Genomic DNA, 20,250 nt, shown 5'->3' with positions numbered 1-20,250 from the left:
CTGGAGGCTTCACACCACCTGACTTCAAACTATACTACAAGGCTACAGTAACCAAAACAGCATGGTACTGGTACCAAAACAGATATATAGACCAATGGAACAGAACAGAGGCCTCAGAAATAACACCACACATCTACAACCATCTGATCTTTGACAAACCTGACAAAAACAAGAAATGAGGAAAGGACTCCCTATTTAATAAATGATGTTGGGAAAACTGGCTAGCCATATGCAGAAAACTGAAACTGGACCCCTTCCTTAACACCTTATACAAAAATTAAGTCAAGATGGATTAAAGATTTAAATGTTAAGACCTAAAACCATAAAAACCCTAGAAGAAAACCTAGGCAATACCATTCAGGACAGAGGCATGGGCAAAGAGTTCATGATGAAAACACCAGAAGCAATGGCAACAAAAGCCAAAATTGATAAATGGGGTCTAATTAAACTAAAGAGCTTCTGCACAGCAAAAGAAACTATCATCAGAGTGAACAGGCAACCTACAGAATGGGAGAAAATTTTTTCAATCTATCCATCTGACAGAGGGCTAATATCCAGAATCTACAAAGAACTTAAACACATTTACAAGAATAAAACAACTCCGTCAAAAAGTGGGTGAAGGATATGAACAGACATTTTTCAAAAGAAGACATACGGCTGACAAACGTGAAAAAAAGCTCATCATCACTGGTCATTAAAGAAATGCAAATCAAAACCACAATGAGAACCATCTCACACCAGTTAGAATGGCGATCATTAAAAAGTCAGGAAACAACAGATGCTGGAGAGGATGTGGAGAAATAGGAACGCTTTTATACTGCTGGGAATGTAAATTAGTTTAACTATTGTGGAAGACAGTGTGGCGATTCCTCAAGGATCTAGAACCAGAAATAACCATTTGACCCAGCAATCCCATTACTGGGTACATACCCAAAGGACTATAAATCATTTTCTATAAAGACACATGCACACTATGTGTATTGCACCACTATTCACAATAGCTAAGACTTGGAACCAACCCAAATGCCCATCAGTGATAGACTGGATAAAGAAAATGTGGCACATATACACCATGGAATACTATGCAGCCATAAAAAAGAATGACTTCATGTCCTTTGCAGGGACATGGATGAAGCTGGAAACCATCATTCTCAGCAAACTAACACAGGAACAGAAAACCAAACACCGCATATTCTCACTCATAAGTGGGAGCTGAACAATGAGAACATATAGGCACAGGAAGGGGAACATCACACACTGGGGCCTGTTGGTGGGTGGGTGTCAAGGGGAGGGATAGCATTAGGAGAAATACCTAATGTAGATGACGGGTTGATGGGTGCAGCAAACCACCACAGCACATGTATACCTATGTAACAAACCTGCACGTTCTGCACATGTATCTCAGAACTTAAAGTATAATAATTAAAAAAGAGAAATCTAGGTTACCTGATTTAAACAGCAAACTTTTGAAAGTGACCCACAAAATGCATGTGTTAAGTTTTCACTTATAAGGGAATTTTACAAAATACCTATGAAAGTTATTCCAACTTGAGGGAAACTGTTTATGATCTATATTCAAAAAATTAAATTCATGCCCATTAATAGGGACGTAAAAGTAACATTTCTTAAGCTTTGTCTACTTAAATTCCCATACACACTTCTCATTAACTGTCATAACCACCTCTTGGAAGTGGGGGTTCTTACCACAGTTTTACAGATGAACCAGTTGTAAGAAGTCCAGGTGACTTGCACAAGCTCAGGTGAGGAGCCAGGGTAGAACTCAATCTCGAGTTCTCTGATTATAAGTCTTACGGTTTAATAAGTATAACTGCACGTATTTCAAACTGTAGCCTTTTGTTGGGGGCATGGGGGTGTAACAGTTTTACTGAGATATAATTCACATACAATTTAAATGTACAATTCAGTGGTTTCTAGTATATTCAGAGTTGTACAACCATCATCACAATCAATTTTACAACATTTTCATCACCTCAGAAAGAATACCCATTAGCCCCTGGCAACCCACCCAGCCCTAGGAAGCCACTAACCACTTAAATTGCCATCTCTATAGATCTGGACATTTAACATATAAATGGAATCATAAGCATTTTTTCCACAAACTATATTTTTGCTTTCACCTATAAAATGTATAGTAATAATTTACATAATAGCATGTTAATTATTCCAACACGAGTACAATACAGTAGAAATTTATACCCACTTATCTAAGATAGCAATAAATTCTCATATAGTTTATTTTCTAGGATATGTCAACCTGATTATTAGATGATGCTTAAAATACTGTTGAAGAAATATATTCTGAAGGCCTGGCGTGGTGGTTCATGCCTGTAATCCCAGCACTTTGGGAGACTGAAGCAGGCAGATCCCCTGAGGTCAGGAGTTCGACACCAGCCTGGTCAACATGGTGAAACCCCACTTCTACTAAAAATACAAAAATTAGCCAGGCATTTTGGCTGACACCTGTAATCCCAGCTACTCAGGAGGCTGAGGCAGGAGAATCACTTGAACTCGGGAGGTGGAGGTTGCAGTGAGCCAAGATTGGGCTGCTGCACTCCAGCCTGTGTGACAGCAAGACTCTTCTCAGAATAAATAAATAGTAAATAATTAAAACAAGGAAATATATTCTGGAATACTTTCTTAAACATTATTCCTCTTTTACCCAAATTGATAAGAGTTTTGTCAAAATCCCTTCACTATTTTGTCACCGCTACCTCATCTTTTTCAATAATGTTAAATTTAGACTAAGTTGATCTTGCACTTCAGGGACATTAAAGTTGCCAATGGATGTTTGTTAAGAGGGAGGCTGTACAGAATATAATCCATCCGTATTATGTAGCAGATCTGTTGAGGATTATAATGCTGTCTTTTTGGGTAAGTTGCAGAATCCTGTGAAGTTAAATCTTCTACTTGCTATATAATCTTCCATTATAGGTACCCTGAGCTTTAGCTACAGAGGTTCGGTAAAGGCAGAAAGCAGGACACGTGGTCACACACAGCTATCTCGCCTCACCCTCTAACAGGCTTTATCTCTATTTCGGGGAATTTGTATTTATTCTGGACTTCTACAAACTCTTCTAGGAATATTAAATTTATCCAACATTTGTGACATAATGTATCTTTTAAAATTTCAGGTTGATAGATCCACAGACTCAAGTATCAAGGGCCAATGTAAGTACCGCATACAGGTTCATGTTAGTGATTATTCCTTAATTCACCTTTGTGTCTACCTTAAACACAGCCTAGGCACTTTATTAATAAAGATCTGCCACTAATAGGATACTTTTTCTCATGACTTTTCCAGAGAGTAACCTTGTCAGTTTTTAATTCTAGTAGTTGTATGATCTGTTGCCTTTTTTTCCCCCCCAGTTTGAACTTACCAGTGTCACACAATTTGCTGCTCATCAAGAAAACAAGAGACTGGTTGGTTTTGTCATCCGTGTTCCTGAATCCACTGGAGAAGAATCTCTGAGTACATACATTTTTGAAAGCAACTCAGAAGGCGAAAAGGTCTCTTTTTCATGTGAAGATCCCATAATATCCCAGTCCAAACAAGTCCATTTTAAAAGAGTTTTCTGGCATTACTTCCTTGGATATTTAGTTGATTATTCTGCATGTCTCCATCCAGGAGTTCAGATAATACCTAAGAAGGCCTCACTGAAAGAAAACTCGATTTAAATTTCTCTGTGGAAAATACCTATCAACCAGAATAGGGTGAATGAGGAAGAAATTTAATGGCAAGACATATTATTTAGTCGGGATATAAGGAAATGTTGAGAGCAGTTCCCCTCAAATTTGTTCTTTAAAAAAAATTAAGGCAAAAGCTACAATAGAGAATAATTTAGTCTCAGAGAGCAAACCAAGGAAGATATTAGAAAAGTTACACACAAGCTGTTGGTTTAGTATGAAAAACTTTTGACTCTATCTGCGACTTAGAATTTATCACAATTAACCAATCCTTCTTTCAGTAAATTGTTTGCCACTGTGTATATGGACATACCGTGGCTAAATACATTTAAGAGAGAGAAGAAAAATTCCTATTAAGAACTTTTAACACTGGAATTACCTGAGTTTCACTTACCTGGAATATTTTTTGTGTGGCATAAATTGGCAACAGAGGTCAGGACAGTTGGACGCAAATGCCCCGGGCCCTATGTGATGAGTCTCCTGCAGCCAGGTCCTGTGTTCCCAAGTGAGAACAGTGACCTCACTGTACTCCCAAATCACATTTGTTCTAAAATTTTATCCTTCTCTACTTTTGCCAATCACTACTTTTCTTGTCTTTTGCAGATATGTTATGCTATTAATTTGGGAAAAGAAATTATTGAGGTTCAGAAGGTAAGATGCATTCTAGTGCTGGTTTAGTAGCTACTCAAAACACATCTGTGTACACATACCAAGAGTCTTTTCAAAAAGAAAAGTGATGTTCACTGGAAAGTGTGGCCAAGTTTGGGATTTCCTTTTAAAAGTATTCTAACCACCAGACGTTTTTGATCAGCTAGTTCCATGTTCACTGTTAACACATGAGGACTTCTTATCACTGCTGGAGCTCCTGCTTATCTGTTTTCTTGCTTACATACTAGTTGGCTAGATTTCCTTTCTTTCAGATTAAGATGATAGATAAGTACCCACCGTGTGCTCTAAGGCCTTGCTCCTCAGAGTATGATCACATGCCCCACAGCATTGACAGACGTTACCTGGGAGCTTTTAAGAAATGAGGACTCTGAGACCTCCCTGTCTTTCAGCAGCTTTTAATCTTTTGTTCATTCAGCAAATTTTTGAGAGCCTAGTTTGTGTAAGAAAAGCCCTGGAATTATAGTAGTGAACAAGACAGATATAGTCCCTGCCCCCACGGGGCTTCTAGTTCAGCAATGTACAGAACTTTCTGCAATAATGGAAATGATTTATATCTGCACAATTTAATATGCAGATTGAATATGGCTAGTGTGACTGAGGAACTGGATTTTTAAATTTAACTCAAATTTACATAGTAACATGTAGCCAGTGGCTACCATATTAGTGCAGTTCAGTCTTGGAGAGGTCAGAAAGACCAAGGACTAAGGCCACATACATGAAACAGTGGCAAGCACTGTAAGCTAGTATTTAATGGTATTGGTCAAAAGTTGGCAAACTTTTTCTATAAAGGGTCTTTATGTTTTTGGCTATCTCCCTTGCGACAGATTCAACTCTGCTATCATAAGACAAAAGCAGGCCAGGCATGGTGGCTTATGCCTGTAATCCCAGTACTTCGGGAGGCAGAGGCAGGAGGATCACCTGAGGTCAGGAGTTCAAGACCAGCCTGGCCAACATGGTGAAACCCCATCTCTACTAAAAATACAAAAATTAGCCGGGTGTGGTGGTACACACCTGTAGTCCCAGCTACTCGGGAGACTGAGGCACAAGAATCGTTTGAACCGGGGAGGCGAAGGTTGCAGTGAGCTGAGATCATACCACTGCTCTCCAGCCTGGGGGATAGAGCGAGACTCTGTCTCCAACCACCGCACCGTCCCCCCCCCCCCCCAAAAAAAAAGCAGCAGCAGCATGGACAGTATGTAAATAAATGGCCGCAGCTGTTTTCCAATAAAAATCAAATGGTTAGCCAAATGACCATAGTTTGCCAACTTCTGGTATAGATTAAACGTGAGAAAAGAAGGAGTTTAAAGATAGAGAAGACAAAAGTTCTGTGAAGGAAGTTCCTCTATGGAATCTTTGGGAAGATGATACGAATTGACTACGTAAACAATATTTTGGCTCAGAGGAAAACAGTCTAGATTCTAGAAGTGACATGGCTGAGTTTGAGAAGCAAGGAGACTCAGCTGAAGGCACATATACACAAGAGTCAGGAGAAACAAGACTAGATTACAGAACATATTGAAAGCCAGGCCAAAGGGGTTTAAATGCATCTTAAGCCTTTTCTTTTTTCCCTTTTAAACTCTCCTAACTTCAGGATCCAGAAGCACTGGCTCAGTTAATGCTGTCCATACCACTAACCAATGATGGAAAATATGTACTGTTAAACGATCAACCAGATGACAATGATGGAAATCCAAATGAACATAGAGGCGCAGAATCTGAAGCATAACTCACTTGTGCCTGTGGGGGAAGAACAAACAGGAAGGAGAGCTACCTCCTAAGGGTTTTAACTTCTCTGACATACAGGCACACTGACCTGGTTTCCGAAGGCTGACAATCGTTTGTGGAATGTAATCTTGATGCCTTGATACTGAGACTTGGGAGGGAAACTAAGAAATGGTTGACAGCATTCCCACCCATCTACAATGTTATTTTAGGTGCTTTGTGGTAAGTCTTTTTTCTTAGATTGCGCTAAAATTTCTTAGATTGTTCAGCGCTCAGAACAAAAGTTTGAAAAATGCATTGTTCAGATGAATGTCATCTCTTTTCAGTTTCCAGTATCCTTTTTAAAAAATGGCAAAAGCCTAGATTTACAATTTGATGAACACTAAATATTTCTTATTAATATAATCTATTTTTGTATTTTACTTAATGAGCTTTAAGTGCCTGTCGTTCTGAAAATTGTGTATTTATAATTCAGCTTATCTCATAATTGGACCTAATAGCATTTCTTTGTGCAGTTAGGTGATGAGCACTGCTTTGAGGCCCAAGCACTAGTAGAGATGCGCGATACAGGTCTAGTTTCGGTAACTGTTCCAGACATCAAGCAATAAAAAAATGAATACCACAAAAGATGTTTGATTTTACAGTGGAGCCTTACTGAACCAGCATTCAGAAGTTTAAGGTCCTCCTAGGTATGAGTATTTTTAGTAGTGGATCACTGTGGACAGGGTGCAGCTCTACCAGTTCCTGTTTCTTCTGAGCCAGACCCTCTTCAGGGAAGGGACCAATTAATTTTAAAACTCACTTGAAGCACAGCTGGTCATGGGGCTTGGTATAAAGTTCCTATTTCCACCCTAATACTTCCAATTCCTGGAACCCCAGCCCACTCCCCCATCCCTCCTCCCTATCAAACTAGTATAATGATTTTGAATCGGTACAGTGTGTTTAACTGTAACTAAGTTCAACAGACTATTATTATCTTTGTAATAAATTAACCTAGCAATAAAAATTATTCTGTTTCTTTCTTTTGTTTGTTGTGGTTATTTTCTAGAACATCCCTGGAAGAAAACTAAAGTCAGCTCTATAGCTTTAACATTCAATTTCCCAAAAACTAGGGCATAATGAAATCACAGAAGAGGGGATATAGTATCAAAAAATACTTCCAGTCAACATGAGTAGAATATGTGATCCCATTGCTAAAAGTTTTAAAGGTGTTGCTTTTAAAATGGTGGATAAAACAACTTTTGTAATCCAAAATTAGGTTAATATAGGATCCATGTGAAATGTATACACCATAAAAGATATAGTGAGCCAGTCTAAGCCAGTATGAGATTATGCACTGTAAAATTAATTCATTGTTCACTAATGCCTTACAAATTTGTATGACATAACTGCTTTAGATCAATTGGTTCTCTGACAGACTGCAAGAACCACAGTCCCCTGAACTTTTTTTTTCTTGCTTAGACTTTTTTGGGAGAGGGGTAGAATCTGAAGTCCTAAACAATTATTAGTTTGAAAAGTGAAACACTATACATTTCTTTATACATTTCAAATGGATCCTATGATGTTAACCTAATTTTGTATTACAAAAGTTATTTTATTAATCCACCATTTTAAAAGACTGCATGGCTTAAATAAGACACAAAGCATGCACATCATTAGGGAAACATAAAAAGACTGAAATTCAGTCCATTAAAACTAACTTCATCAAAAACCACCACAGAGAATGAAAACACACAACTAAACCAAAGATACTAGCAAGCACACAAGACCAACAAAAAATTAGCATCCAGAATATATAAAATACTCCTACAGGTAGAAAGATAAATTGAAAAAAAAAGTCATGAAGGCATTTCATACATTAAAAAAGACAAAGTGTTCATAAACAGAAACAGACTCCTTATAGTATCATAAACAGAAACAGACTCCTTATAGTAATCAGGAAAATGCAAATTAAAACCACAGAAACATTATATTCACCAGACTGCAAAAATTCAGCTGTTTGTAGAAATGGAGCAAAGGGGAATCTCCTCAGCTGCTGCGATGAAACAACAGTTTGGCATTCTGTCCAGTACACTGAAAGGGCACCCGCCCTACCACCTAGCAGTTTTACCTGCAGGTACACAGCCTAGAGAAACTCTAAACACATGGACCCAGGGACACGTTCAGTAATGATTACAGCATCATTGTTTACAATATCCCAAAAGTGAAAAACACCCAGATGCCGTCGACAGAAGATAGCTGTATTCATGTAATGAAATGCTAGTTAAACTACAGCTATATGCATCAACGTGGATGAATTTTTAAAATAATGAAAAAGTTACAAAAACATAATAAGATCCCATTTCTATTTAGTTTAAAAACTGAAACATAACCATATTATCAATATTTAGGAAAATACCATCAGTTGTAAAACAAGGGAACAGCAAGAGAATGATTAACACCAAACCCCCATGTGGTTTTCTCGGGCAGAAACTGCAGGAGCTTCTAAAGTGTTCTTAACTGATAACGGTAGCTTCTTTCCAAGTGCTTTATTTTCATTCTTTAAATAGTATAATACATATTGTATACCTTGCATGCACTGACTATTTTTAAATAATTTTAAAACTTAGAACTAGTGGGTGATTTGCCCCTTTTCTCCACTTACTGAACTGTGTATTAATACACATTAAAGTGCTCTGAAAGATAACAAGTGCCATGTAAATGAAAGGTGGGAAGGGTGGGAAGAGAGGAAATGGGACCTTTTTAGAAGCCAACTATTCTTACCAATTCCCACTTCCCAGGCTGGTTTAGCCTCACATACCCATCAGACTACCTTTAGGGAAGAACAGGGCCTTCCTTACCTTGTCTGCATCTACCTGAGCCACTTAACAAGGAATAGTTTTTTAGAGACCCACTTAAAGTCAAATACAGACTTTAGTTTCAATCGTTCCACCTAAAAGAATAGTTAACACTTAATGCTTATGTGCCAAGTTTATTTCTACCTATGAGAGTACACATAATACAGTAATAGCTAATGTTTCCAGTAGTTATATGCAAGAGCAACTAATATTTAGTTACTGTTTCCTAATATATAAAGTGCTTTACACAAATTAAATCCTCAAACAAACAACCTATGAGCTACATACTGTCATTATCATCCCACCTTTTGCACAAGGAAATGAAGCACAGAGATATTAAGGAATCTGTTCCTAAGCAGGAAATCGGGATTCAAATTGTTCTGGCTCCAGAGTCTATGCTTCTAACCACTCTGTGCTATATACAGATGACCTCAAGAGAGAACCAGATACTAAGCAATCTCCAAATATTTCTCAATACACTAAGCTTTGACGATTTATTCAGTAGCAGTATCAACCTAAAGCATAATATCCTTAATACTTTGCTACCTTTTGTACAGATTCTGAAAAGAGTAAATACTTTAATACTAATCTGATAAAGACAAGTGCTTCTAGGTATAAAAGTTAACTCCTTCCTCCATCAAATGAGGGCATTATTAAAGAATGCTTGACTCTTACCTACAGAATGTATTTATAGTCCTTAGAGATGATCCAAGAATTATGGTATCAGATCTGCATCGACTGAATAAATTTGATGTACATTCCTGAGTATATCTCCACTAATGGGAAATGGAGGTATCAGGTAAACTGAGCGGTAAAGAGAAGCCAAACTACTGAAAAGAAAATGCTTACTTGCCCGACTTTTCTTATACATTATATATATGCTGACCTGTGTTATAAACTGAACTCTAACTTTGCCATCACCATCTCTTGAGTTCACTGCCTTTGCTTAGTCTCTACAGATTTCCACTTATTCTGGATTCCCTTTTTAAACTTCACATCTTTGACAGCCTATTAAAGTATTCCTAACATCTGAAAGCCTTTGTTAAAAAAAAAATGTGTTATTAAAACTTCCCTTAAAAAACGAATACCGTCTTCTGAAACATCTGCAATGTGAAGCTGGAAAGAAAATCCTGTTACAATTATTAAAATCAATTAAAGCCTACCTTTTACATTTAGCAGACTCAGCATAAAATAGTAACATGAAGTATCCAATATTTTCTCATCTTTCCCACAATTTTACAAATTTACTGCCTCAGAAGAAAAAAGGAACAGCAACCAGACTTAACTTTACCAAGAATGATTTCTGCAGTGTAGTATTTAACAGGATTGTACCTCGTCTCCAGTGTAATATTTTGAAGGCTCTGTTGTCATTACTATAGTCCCTGCTTATCTGAGAGGGATACACCAAAACGCCCAGTGCATGCCTGAAACTGCAGATAGTATCTAACCGTATATATACTGTTTTTTCCTATATATACATGCTTATGATAAAGTTTAATTTATAAGTTAGGCACAGTAAGAGATTAACAATAACTAATGATGAAACATAACAACTGTAACAAATACTGTCACCAATGCTGCGGAGAGAAGATTCATTCTTACCACAGATCTTAGCAACCCCACATATGATTTCTTTTCTTTCCTTATTGAGAACTTTCATGTTTTCACTTAAAGGATGCATTTTAAGTCTTCTCTTATAGCATATCTGAATTGCCAGTGTCACTACTCTTGCACTTTGAGGCCATTATTAAGTAAAATAAGGCTTACTTGAAGACAAACACTATTGATTTGACAACCTAGCTACCAAGTGATTCATGGGCAGGTAGCACATACAGCATGAAGATGCTGGGCAAAGGGGTGACTTACGTCCCAGGCGGGATGCAGCATGACAGCACAAGATTTCATTATGCTACCCAGAATAACACACAAGTTGAAATTTATTGTTTCTGGAATTTTCCATGTAATATTTTCGGACCACAGGTAACTGAAACTGGAAAGTAAAACACGGATAAGGGGAGACTACTGTATTGTTTTAGTTCAACTCAGGTTTGCAAATAGCACTATAGTTATTACTAACATTAAACAATGCATACTGATAATCCCTTTCCAGGATTAGGATTTAAAGTAACTTCATATTGGTTCTTTTTATTGGAAAAAAGCTCTGGAAAGATCAAGGATGTATAAAGGAAAGAAAACACCTTTCTTTCACCTGGAATACATTGACAGGAGCCAATTTTAAACTTCAAATTTTTACCTATGTGCATGCATTTTATAAAAAAATGATTCCACAGATTTCATTTCATTCAATTAAGGGGGACCCCAAAAAGGTTAATATTAAGATTAAGAACTACTGGTTTACGACATTCAATTTTGAACATAAACATCCAGGGGAAGGAAATTTTCAAAATTATGTTTATTAATGTTTTAGTATACACATTATATTCTCTTAGAATTGGGGGAAAAGGAAAACCCCACTCAAGTGAGGTAACAAACTTGCCATCCTTTACAAAATTTCATTAGAACTGACAAAGTTATGGTGAGTCCTTAATTCCTGAGAATTTGAATTATTAAGTTTTCTGTGAACTTAAAACAAACGCTCACATTAATTCTTAAATTACAGTATGTCTGAAAAAATAAAATTAATGTTAATGTTATCAAGAAAAATCATCATCCAAATGTACATATTAACCTATTAGATGTGAATATACTGAAGCCCTGTTGCTCTGCAGTTTGACACCATTTAAATTCGTTTCCAGGATCTTATTTCAAATATATGAACTTATAATTTATCCAGATAGCAGTGACATTATTTTGACCTAAAGGAAAAATAATTGTCTGTCATTTTCTTCTCAACTGTAGGTATCCAGGGAGTCAGCATGTGAACTCTATCTAGTATTGATAAAATAATTAATTTACACGTGTAGGGATAATGAACAGAGAACATGTGATTCTCTTCTAGTAACAATTTCTATCCCTTAATAGGAGATGATTTCAGAGAAGTTAGAGAAGAAAAACAGAGAAAACAACACTGTTGCTATGAAATGACGAATCTGATATAATCAAATGCAAGATCATTAATATAAACACTTATAATAATGAAAATATAAATTATTAATTATGCAGCATGCTTTAGGGCCATTTCTACAGTTATTATGAATTACAAATATTAAATGCCTTTAATCTATCCACTGTTCATAATTCTGTAAGCCATGTTTACATAATAAACAAAAAACATTTCCTACATATTCTGTCTCTTCTGACTTTTAACAATTAAAGTATTTATCTTGGGCTGGCAAGTTACCCTGACCCTAACCAGTAAGTACAAACAGGGCATTGTACACCCATTCTAAAAGCTGGAATCAAAGAATAATGTTAGAAGTATCTGCAGGATTTATCCAAAGAAATGTTTAGCAGACAAATGCAATAGAAAAAAATCAAGCATTTCCCAAAATGGTGTTTGTATTAGAAAGTTTTAAACTTTTGTCTTCATTGTAAAGGTATCACTTTATTTTATTTTTAAAAGGCCATGATTAACCATTTAATAACTTACATACCTTTACAAAAATAAAACTAACAGCTTGCTGGGCACAAAATTTACTCAAAATCTTTCTGTACTTTTAAAATCAGTAAGTGATGTATCTTACTAGCGCTTTATTCTCACAGTGGCATTTTTTTAAAAGCCTGAACAGTGTAATTATTTAATCTGATGTTTTAAATTATACTTGATATAAAAAAAAAGTCTACCCAAACCATCACCAAAATTTCAATTCAATATAATGTAGAAGAAACCTGAGTTTGGATGTAGAAATAATTCATTCAATTTTTTTTCTGACATCATACATCATGCCTTCAACCAATAGAAGTGAAGCTTCAAACAGGACTCTATGGCTTTATCTGAATTTTCTGAGTATTAAGTACATCTTAAATTTAAAGCAGCTGTTGGAGGTTAAATGTTCTCAAAGCAATGTAAACTAGTTATAAAATGTCTCATCAAAGACATCAGCAGCTCTTGTGAGTCACATGAAATTAACAATGAAAGAAGGATCATCAGTTATACTGTACACTGAGAGTACATAAAACACTTGTGCCTCACCTCTAGTATCAAAGCCATCTTCATATATTCCTTTTATAAGAATATTGATATGTATTCTTTATGAACGTCAGGCTCATTCCTTTTGTTAAGCATTATTTACTGGCTGTATATAGTATATGCATTGAATTTCCCATGACTTGAAATAACTATAGATCAAAGATCTATGCAAATACAAATTACAAACATGTAGATTACAAGAAATCCGAGGTGATAGTTTATGAATCTGGGTTTGCCCTTTTATAACTTCACTTCAAATAGAAACATCTTCTACCCTCAAGTCCAGGCAAAAATCCAATTTTAAAATCTCATTCTTAACCTTTGAAAGTAGAGCCTTTGGAAACAGAATGAACTTCACTTTAAAGCACTGCCTTTAAGAACTGTAACATCTATTTTCCAGAGATGTGACCCAGGAAACAATTCATCAATAGTTTATCCATTCCACTGGCAAAAGTTTTAACAATTCTGACGATTTCATCATATGTGCAGTGAATACCATCCGTTATCATTTCACAACAGGATCAGCAGACACAGTGCTGTCAGACAGGTCTCCATTGCTTGTTTTAGTTTCTTCTGAAAGCATGAGTGAAAATAATAATGGATATTTATGTTCATTTTTAAACAATAAATTAAGAAGTAAAAGAAATTTGAGAAGAGCTGTATTGCCAAACTTCAAATTACAGTTGCATCCATCAAATGTTTCTCTAACATCACAAATTATACCTTGTTTACACTTTAAAATTTTTAAAAATCTAGGCTAAACACTGCAATTGTTTCCACTGGTTTTTAATGAAGGTGGAGTTGAGGGAGCTCAGAACCTGTATTGGGGTGGGGCTTCAAACCACATGGGCTCCTTTGTCCTGAGGAATCTTGATATTCCTGGTCTAAGAAAGGCCCGCTCCCCTCACGCCAGTTCCTCCAGCTGGGCCAAGAAAGAACCATTACAGTACATTGTCATTCCTGGTAGGAACATGGCTGCAAACTCACATATCAAAACTGTCCAGAATGAATAACTTTCCATTTGTATTTATAACTTATTATAATAAACTATATGTAATATATATTATATTATTTCTTAAAATAATTTTAAATGAAGCAGCTTTTCACTGTTTTTGACAGAATGAATTCCTGGCTTTTTGTGCAAAATGTCATGTGTGCATATTTCATTAACAGACAAAGACTATTTGAGTAATGTATTCACAAACTCTGACTATATCTCTGAGCAATCTTTAGCTGAAATAGTCTTAGAGCAGTGATGTGAGTGATAATATAACAACTGCAACTCTGGAGAGTTCCTTAAGAGGAATAGGCCAAAGCAAGGAATCCCACTGCCATGAGACTGAAGGGTTGTTTGTTTTGTTTTAATGCTTTAGCCTGAAAGCAAATGTCCAGTCGCCCCGCAGAGTTTTCCCAGTCACCTGGGCTGGGGAAAAGGTTCTGGCATCATGAAACACATGAGCAGAACTGAGGCAATAACTGAGTTTCTTCATAATTTAGATTATATTGATTCAAATTCTTCCAAATGGCTTTGCTAATTTATCCTTGAAAATGAACACAAATGTAGTATGTATAAATTTTCATTTAATATTGAGTGTCTTCCAGATTAATAAGCTGAATCAATTTTTTCAAGCATGTTTATTTAGTCTAGATTCAAAAAACGCCTGGATATGCACCTAATTAATAAGTAATATTAGTAATATTTAATTTATGCAACAATGTCAAGAAATAAGGTAGTTCACGTAAGTGGTCTACCCAAATGAGTCACCTCTACTCTATATAAAGAAAAAAGGTGTATTTTAAAAATTAACATAAAATAAGATTAATAAAAACATCTTGTTTTATGAAAAGCTTTGTATCTTGATTTATGAAAACTTCATGAAGCACGAGTAAGACAAAAAGGAGACTAGTAAACATGAAAATTATAAGGGTTAACTAGTCGCTGTATCTAGTTTTGATCTTCCAAGCAATGAGAAATGTATGCTATATAATATCCATGACAGAAAAAGGGAAACATCTGTTTCTCAGAGAAGATGATTATTCCTAAATTTCAAATCTGAGAGAAATATATCATGGGGACATTAAATATGAAACACTGAACAATGCTCTTACGCCTTAAAAAGTATAGATTCCTTTCCACCATCCTACATAAAATACAATGGACAGAATCCTTTCCTTAATGACTGAAGTTCATTGAAATCACTATCAGTTATTATGGCTATATTGCCTGAGTCTCCAGGGCCTGACTATGAAAGAAGGTAGGATGCTATTTACTACAACTAAATAGCCCCTATGATTTTACAGTTCTTTAATCATCTGTCCCATCTCATTCAGTCAACATCTAGTCATCAGCAGCTCTGCCTTCAGCAACATTTAGCTGTCCTCCTCTATTTGTTCCTTCAAATCTAATAGTTTGAGCCATGAAAGAAAAACCAAACTTGTGAAAAGTGTATTTAAATTAAAAGCAGATGATCCTGAACAAGGTTTTAAAGGGTTACCAAGTGTGAAATGCATAAACTACATAAATTCCTTTTCAATTTCACACAAGATCTATATAGGCTTTACTTTTTTTAAAAGACTTAATGCTAGGTCTGTGTTATTTTCCAAAAGGACAAAGAAGCTAGATGTCTGACCAGATAAAATGGTGCATTACTGTCTATTACTAAAGACATTTATTGGTCTTTCCAAATTTAAACCACTCACTGACCTTCCTTCTCTTTCTTTTCTTGGTTTTCTTCAGCCGCAGTCTTGTCTGCTCTGAAGAAAATTCTTGCACTGCTCAGTGAGAAATACAGCAATTCAAATTCCTAAGTAAATTTAAAAATTTGAAATAAAAACCAAAAATACTTATTACGGCAAAATACCAAAAATATATGCATTTTTATGCCTCTTATTATTTTTAAAAGCTCTAGTGGAAATCATAAATACAGAAACTGAAATAAGTAACCCGCCCATTTTTAAGATGTGAGTCAAATGGCTTCCAAATAGCACTCATTTTAAAATATAATCTTTTTGCCACTATTCATCTCACTTGTGAAAATGGTAGTTTCTATATGGCTTCTGCTTTTCAGACATTAAGAAGTCATGGATATCAAATGGTAAGTCAAAGTAGATGTGAGTCTTAGGCTCCTCTCTACCTGTAGATAGACATCCAGTCGCTTCTGAGTGAGATTCATGGTTTGTAAGAGTTTTTCATCTTGACTGGCTGACTGTACATTCTGTTGCTTAGCAACTGCTCTTATCTCCTTCAGGTATTTCTCTCTAACAGACTGGAACCAGTGAAGTGAGTCAAACTCCCGGTACTGATCCAAAAGCTTTAGAATGTAAGCCACACCTGCAGGCATAAGCAAAACTAAGGTTAAATTACAGTGAGTACAGAAGTGGTATTCTACTCCTTCACCAATAATTCCCAACACTAAGCATTCTGAGTAATAATTCCTAGCATTTTAAGTTTGTCCCGTTTCAAGTTACATTTTACAGCATAAACGAATGACAGGTTTAACAAAATGGCTTAATTCCTCCTTTAAAAACAATGTAGAAGTATAACTAAAGACAAGTCAATTAAGAAGAAAATAAATAACATGGCCATATAAATCACCAGGAGAAACAATATAGCTGTAAGCGTAAAGAATAAAACTTTCCATGACTTGTACCTATAATCCCAATACTTTGGGAGGCTGAGGCTAGAGGACCTCTTGAGCCCAGGAGTTCAAGACCAACCTGGGCAACACAGTGAGACTCCTGTCTCTAAAAAAAAACAAAAATTTTTTTAATTAGCCAGATGTGGCGATGCATGCCTGTAGTCCCAGCTACTCGGGAGGCTGAGGTGGGAGGATCACTTGGGTCCAGGAAGTCGAGGCTGCAGTGAACCATGATTGCACCACTGCACTCCAGCCTGGGTGACAGAGCAAGACCCTGCCTCAAAAAGAAAGGAAAAAAACACTTCAACTGCTAAAAAGATGGCAATTGAGGAAGCTACAAGGAAACCAGAGAAACTAAATATAAGACGTTAAAACTGTACAACCCCAACAAAAACAAAGCCTAAATATTAGGCCAAAGTAGACAAGTGATTAGCAATACTAAGAAGGCATTCAATAAGTTATAAACTACAGAAAACAAGTATCGTCAATCATGTATTCCAGCTAAAAACATGGTAAACAACACTCATGAAAAACAAATCTATAGGCCGGGCATGGAGGCTCACGCCTGTAATCCCAGCACTTTGGGAGGCTGCGGCGGGCAGATCACGAGGTCAGGAGATCGAGACCATCCTGGCTAACACAGTGAAACCCCGTCTCTACTAAAAATGCAAAAAAAATTAGCCAGGTGTGGTGGCGGGTGCCTGTAGTCCCAGCTACTCAGGAGGCTGAGGCAGGAGAATGGTGTGAACCCAGGAGGCAGAGCTTGCAGTGATCGTGCCACTGCACTCCAGCCTGGGCAACAGAGCGAGACGATACTCTGTCTCAAAAAAAAAAAAAAAAAGAAAAAAGAAAGAAAAATCTATAAAGAACATATAGACCTATTCTCAAGCAAATGTCTCTAAGAATCCATTACAAGGTCAATATAAAATTAATGGAAAAACAATTCCATTAAGCTTACCCATGGCAAAGCCATCATCAGTAAAGGCAGCTCCAATTTTATTTTTTTTATTTAATTTTTCCTTGCAACTAATGGAATGCTCTACAAAGTTGAGGGTCTAAAAAGATGTAACAACATGTTAGAAAAACAATTATGCTAAGAAAATCTTCAGAATTCCTATAACAGACATTTTAAAAATTATAAATAGAATAGAATAGAATCTAGGTTCCTGTCCTTTTCATCTGAAACATTTGCCTTAGGTACCCTCTTGGTGAAGATACAATCTATACAAGTGTATCTTCATGGATCTCCTTTCCAAGTCCTTTAAATATGGGCACTCCCAGAATCACTACTTAGCCCAAGAACAGTGCCTTGTATATCTCATTATAAAATATTATGCACATTTTACAGAGAAGGACACCGAGGCTTGGGAGATTTATTATCTCACCCAAAGTCATATATTAAGTGAATGCTGGAGTTAGCAAAGTAGGCCTGCTTTATTTCAAAGCACAAGTACTCTTAAAAACATATGCAAGACAGTCCTTACTTACACCTACCTAATTCATTCGAAAATACTATTTCTTTTCATGTTCTTAAGTGTGAATCCTCAAAACAGTACGTCTCTTGAAAATTCAGCTCTTCCAAAATGCCTTATCTAATCATATCTTTTATTCAACAAAGATTTACTGAAGCTTACAATATACCAGGCATTATTAAGTACTTATGATTAAACAAATGATTTCTATCTAGAGTTCACAGTCTAGAGCAACACTGTTGGCAGGGACAGAAATGTGTATCTGCACCATCCAGTACATACAGTAAGCCACTAATCACAAGCGGCCACTGAGCACCTGAAATGAGGCTAGTGTGACTGACAAGCTGAATTTTTTTTTTTTTCGCCCTGCCTTATGATTTTAATTTTATGAAATTTTAATTAACTTAAGTAGCCACATGTGACTATACATGGATAACACAGCTCTAGAAGAGTAAATGCAGAAGTGTTTAAAAACTAATTATGATATACAGTGTGCTAAGTACTATAATAGCCTACGCTGGAAACAAAACCAAGTTTCATTTTTTTGACTGTGAAACTTATTCAGCAATTAATCACCTGTTTGTGAATTTTTTATCAATCATTAATTCAATCTTTTTTAGAAATCTCATTTATGCTTGTCTTTTTTCTGGAACTACACTACAAACACAAGTACAAGAACAGTATTCTATACTTCTTTGTAGTGCTTTTAATCCACTTTGTTTTCTCCATCACTAAGCGAATTCTGACAACTGCCTTGTAAAACTCCAGACTTTTTCCTAAGCTTACCAATGGGTTAACTGCTGTCTATAATGGTTTGAGTACATTGCCCTTCAAATTAAAAAAATATGGTGAGAACTCACCCCAAGTTAACTATAGTATTACCAAATATGACACTCTCCCTCCAGTTTGACACTATCTTAAGATGAAAAGATTCTTACAAGATGAATATGAACATTTTTTGCTATATCATAGTTAAAATACAATTATGATAGAAAATTAACAAATGTATAAAAGAAACAAAATTCATGGAAAAAAGCTGTTTATAGGCTATTAGCTACTTTCAATAGGTAATAATGGTTTTAATATGTAAGAAGATGTGTTAACAACTTGGGCAGCAATATGAAAAGTCACTATTCTTGATCAAAATTAAATATAATAAAGAGCTTCATCTGCTGGGTGATATTTAGATTTTAAAGCTATCTACTTACAATTTTTTTTAAACTTTATAGGAACCTTAAGCCAAAACAACTCTTATTACTAATATATACCTCTCAAAAATTCTTAACTCCATTTTCCCTAATGGAACAGCTGTTTTTATAATGCAATTTTTGATAACTTGAACTATTTTTAGATAGCAACTACAGAGTTAGAGCAAGAACACATTACATACTCTAAGAAGCATTAAAAATTTAGTCCAGATGTTAGTATTTACTACTGAATAGAAAGAAGTTATCTTGAAACAATATGCTTTAAGAAATGTGTTAGAAAAAACTATAATAACAGCTAAAGTTATTCTACATTAAGCACTTAAAATGATTATATATTAATAATTCTGCCCAAAGATTCTATGGCATATACTCATATAACTTAAAAAATACTCAAATTTCTCCAGTAATTATTTAAAAAAAATAAGAATCTATCTTAGGCCATACGTGGTGGCTCATGCCTGTAATCTCAGCACTTTGGGAGGCCAAGGCAAGAGGACTGCTTGAGCCCAGGAGTTCAAGACCAGCTTAGGCTACACAGTGAGACCCCATATCTTAAAAAAGAAAACAAATTACCAAAATTAGGCATGGTGGTGTACACCTGTAGTCCCAGCTACTAGGGAGGCTGAGGCAGGAGGCTGGCTTGAGCCCAGGAGGTCAAGCCTGAGTAAGCCATGATCACACCACTGCACTCCAGCCTGGGTGACAGGGCAAGACCCCATCTCAGAAGAAAAAAAAAATCTAACAATAAGAAAGTGTCCTTCAGCATGGCTAACAAATAAAAAATTCTATGTCACATTCACTGAGATCACATTTAGTTTTATATGCAACCAGGAAATTAATAGTGTAGTCTGTATGTATTTCGTGTTACAAAGAAACCAGATCTATTCGTGCATACTCTTTTTTAAAAAA

At 35.9% G+C, this 20,250-nt stretch overlaps 2 protein-coding genes across 4 annotated transcripts in view; one reads left to right on the top strand and one right to left on the bottom strand.

Moving 5' to 3' along the window:
• APPL2 (adaptor protein, phosphotyrosine interacting with PH domain and leucine zipper 2) overlaps window positions 1-7,114 on the top strand; it is a 62,975-nt gene extending 55,861 nt beyond the window's left edge. For both annotated transcript variants that reach the window (XM_004053800.5, XM_004053802.5), the window contains exons 18-21: window positions 3,153-3,189; window positions 3,388-3,528; window positions 4,309-4,356; window positions 5,966-7,114. In XM_004053800.5, the coding sequence (XP_004053848.3) occupies window positions 3,153-3,189; window positions 3,388-3,528; window positions 4,309-4,356; window positions 5,966-6,100 (361 nt within the window). In that variant the 3' untranslated portion in view covers window positions 6,101-7,114. The remainder of the gene's footprint in view (window positions 1-3,152; window positions 3,190-3,387; window positions 3,529-4,308; window positions 4,357-5,965) is intronic.
• Window positions 7,115-11,331: 4,217 nt separating this feature from the next.
• Window positions 11,332-20,250, bottom strand: part of WASHC4 (WASH complex subunit 4) — a 61,074-nt gene continuing 52,155 nt past the window's right edge. For both annotated transcript variants that reach the window (XM_004053799.5, XM_055357876.2), the window contains 4 exons: window positions 17,620-17,716; window positions 16,158-16,354; window positions 15,728-15,827; window positions 11,332-13,596 (listed from right to left, as the gene is read on the bottom strand). In XM_004053799.5, the coding sequence (XP_004053847.1) occupies window positions 13,529-13,596; window positions 15,728-15,827; window positions 16,158-16,354; window positions 17,620-17,716 (462 nt within the window). In that variant the 3' untranslated portion in view covers window positions 11,332-13,528. The remainder of the gene's footprint in view (window positions 13,597-15,727; window positions 15,828-16,157; window positions 16,355-17,619; window positions 17,717-20,250) is intronic.

Source organism: Gorilla gorilla, chromosome 10 (genome assembly GCF_029281585.2).
Source record: "Gorilla gorilla gorilla isolate KB3781 chromosome 10, NHGRI_mGorGor1-v2.1_pri, whole genome shotgun sequence".
NCBI lineage: Eukaryota > Metazoa > Chordata > Mammalia > Primates > Hominidae > Gorilla > Gorilla gorilla.
This window is presented reverse-complemented; position numbering and strand designations above follow the sequence as displayed.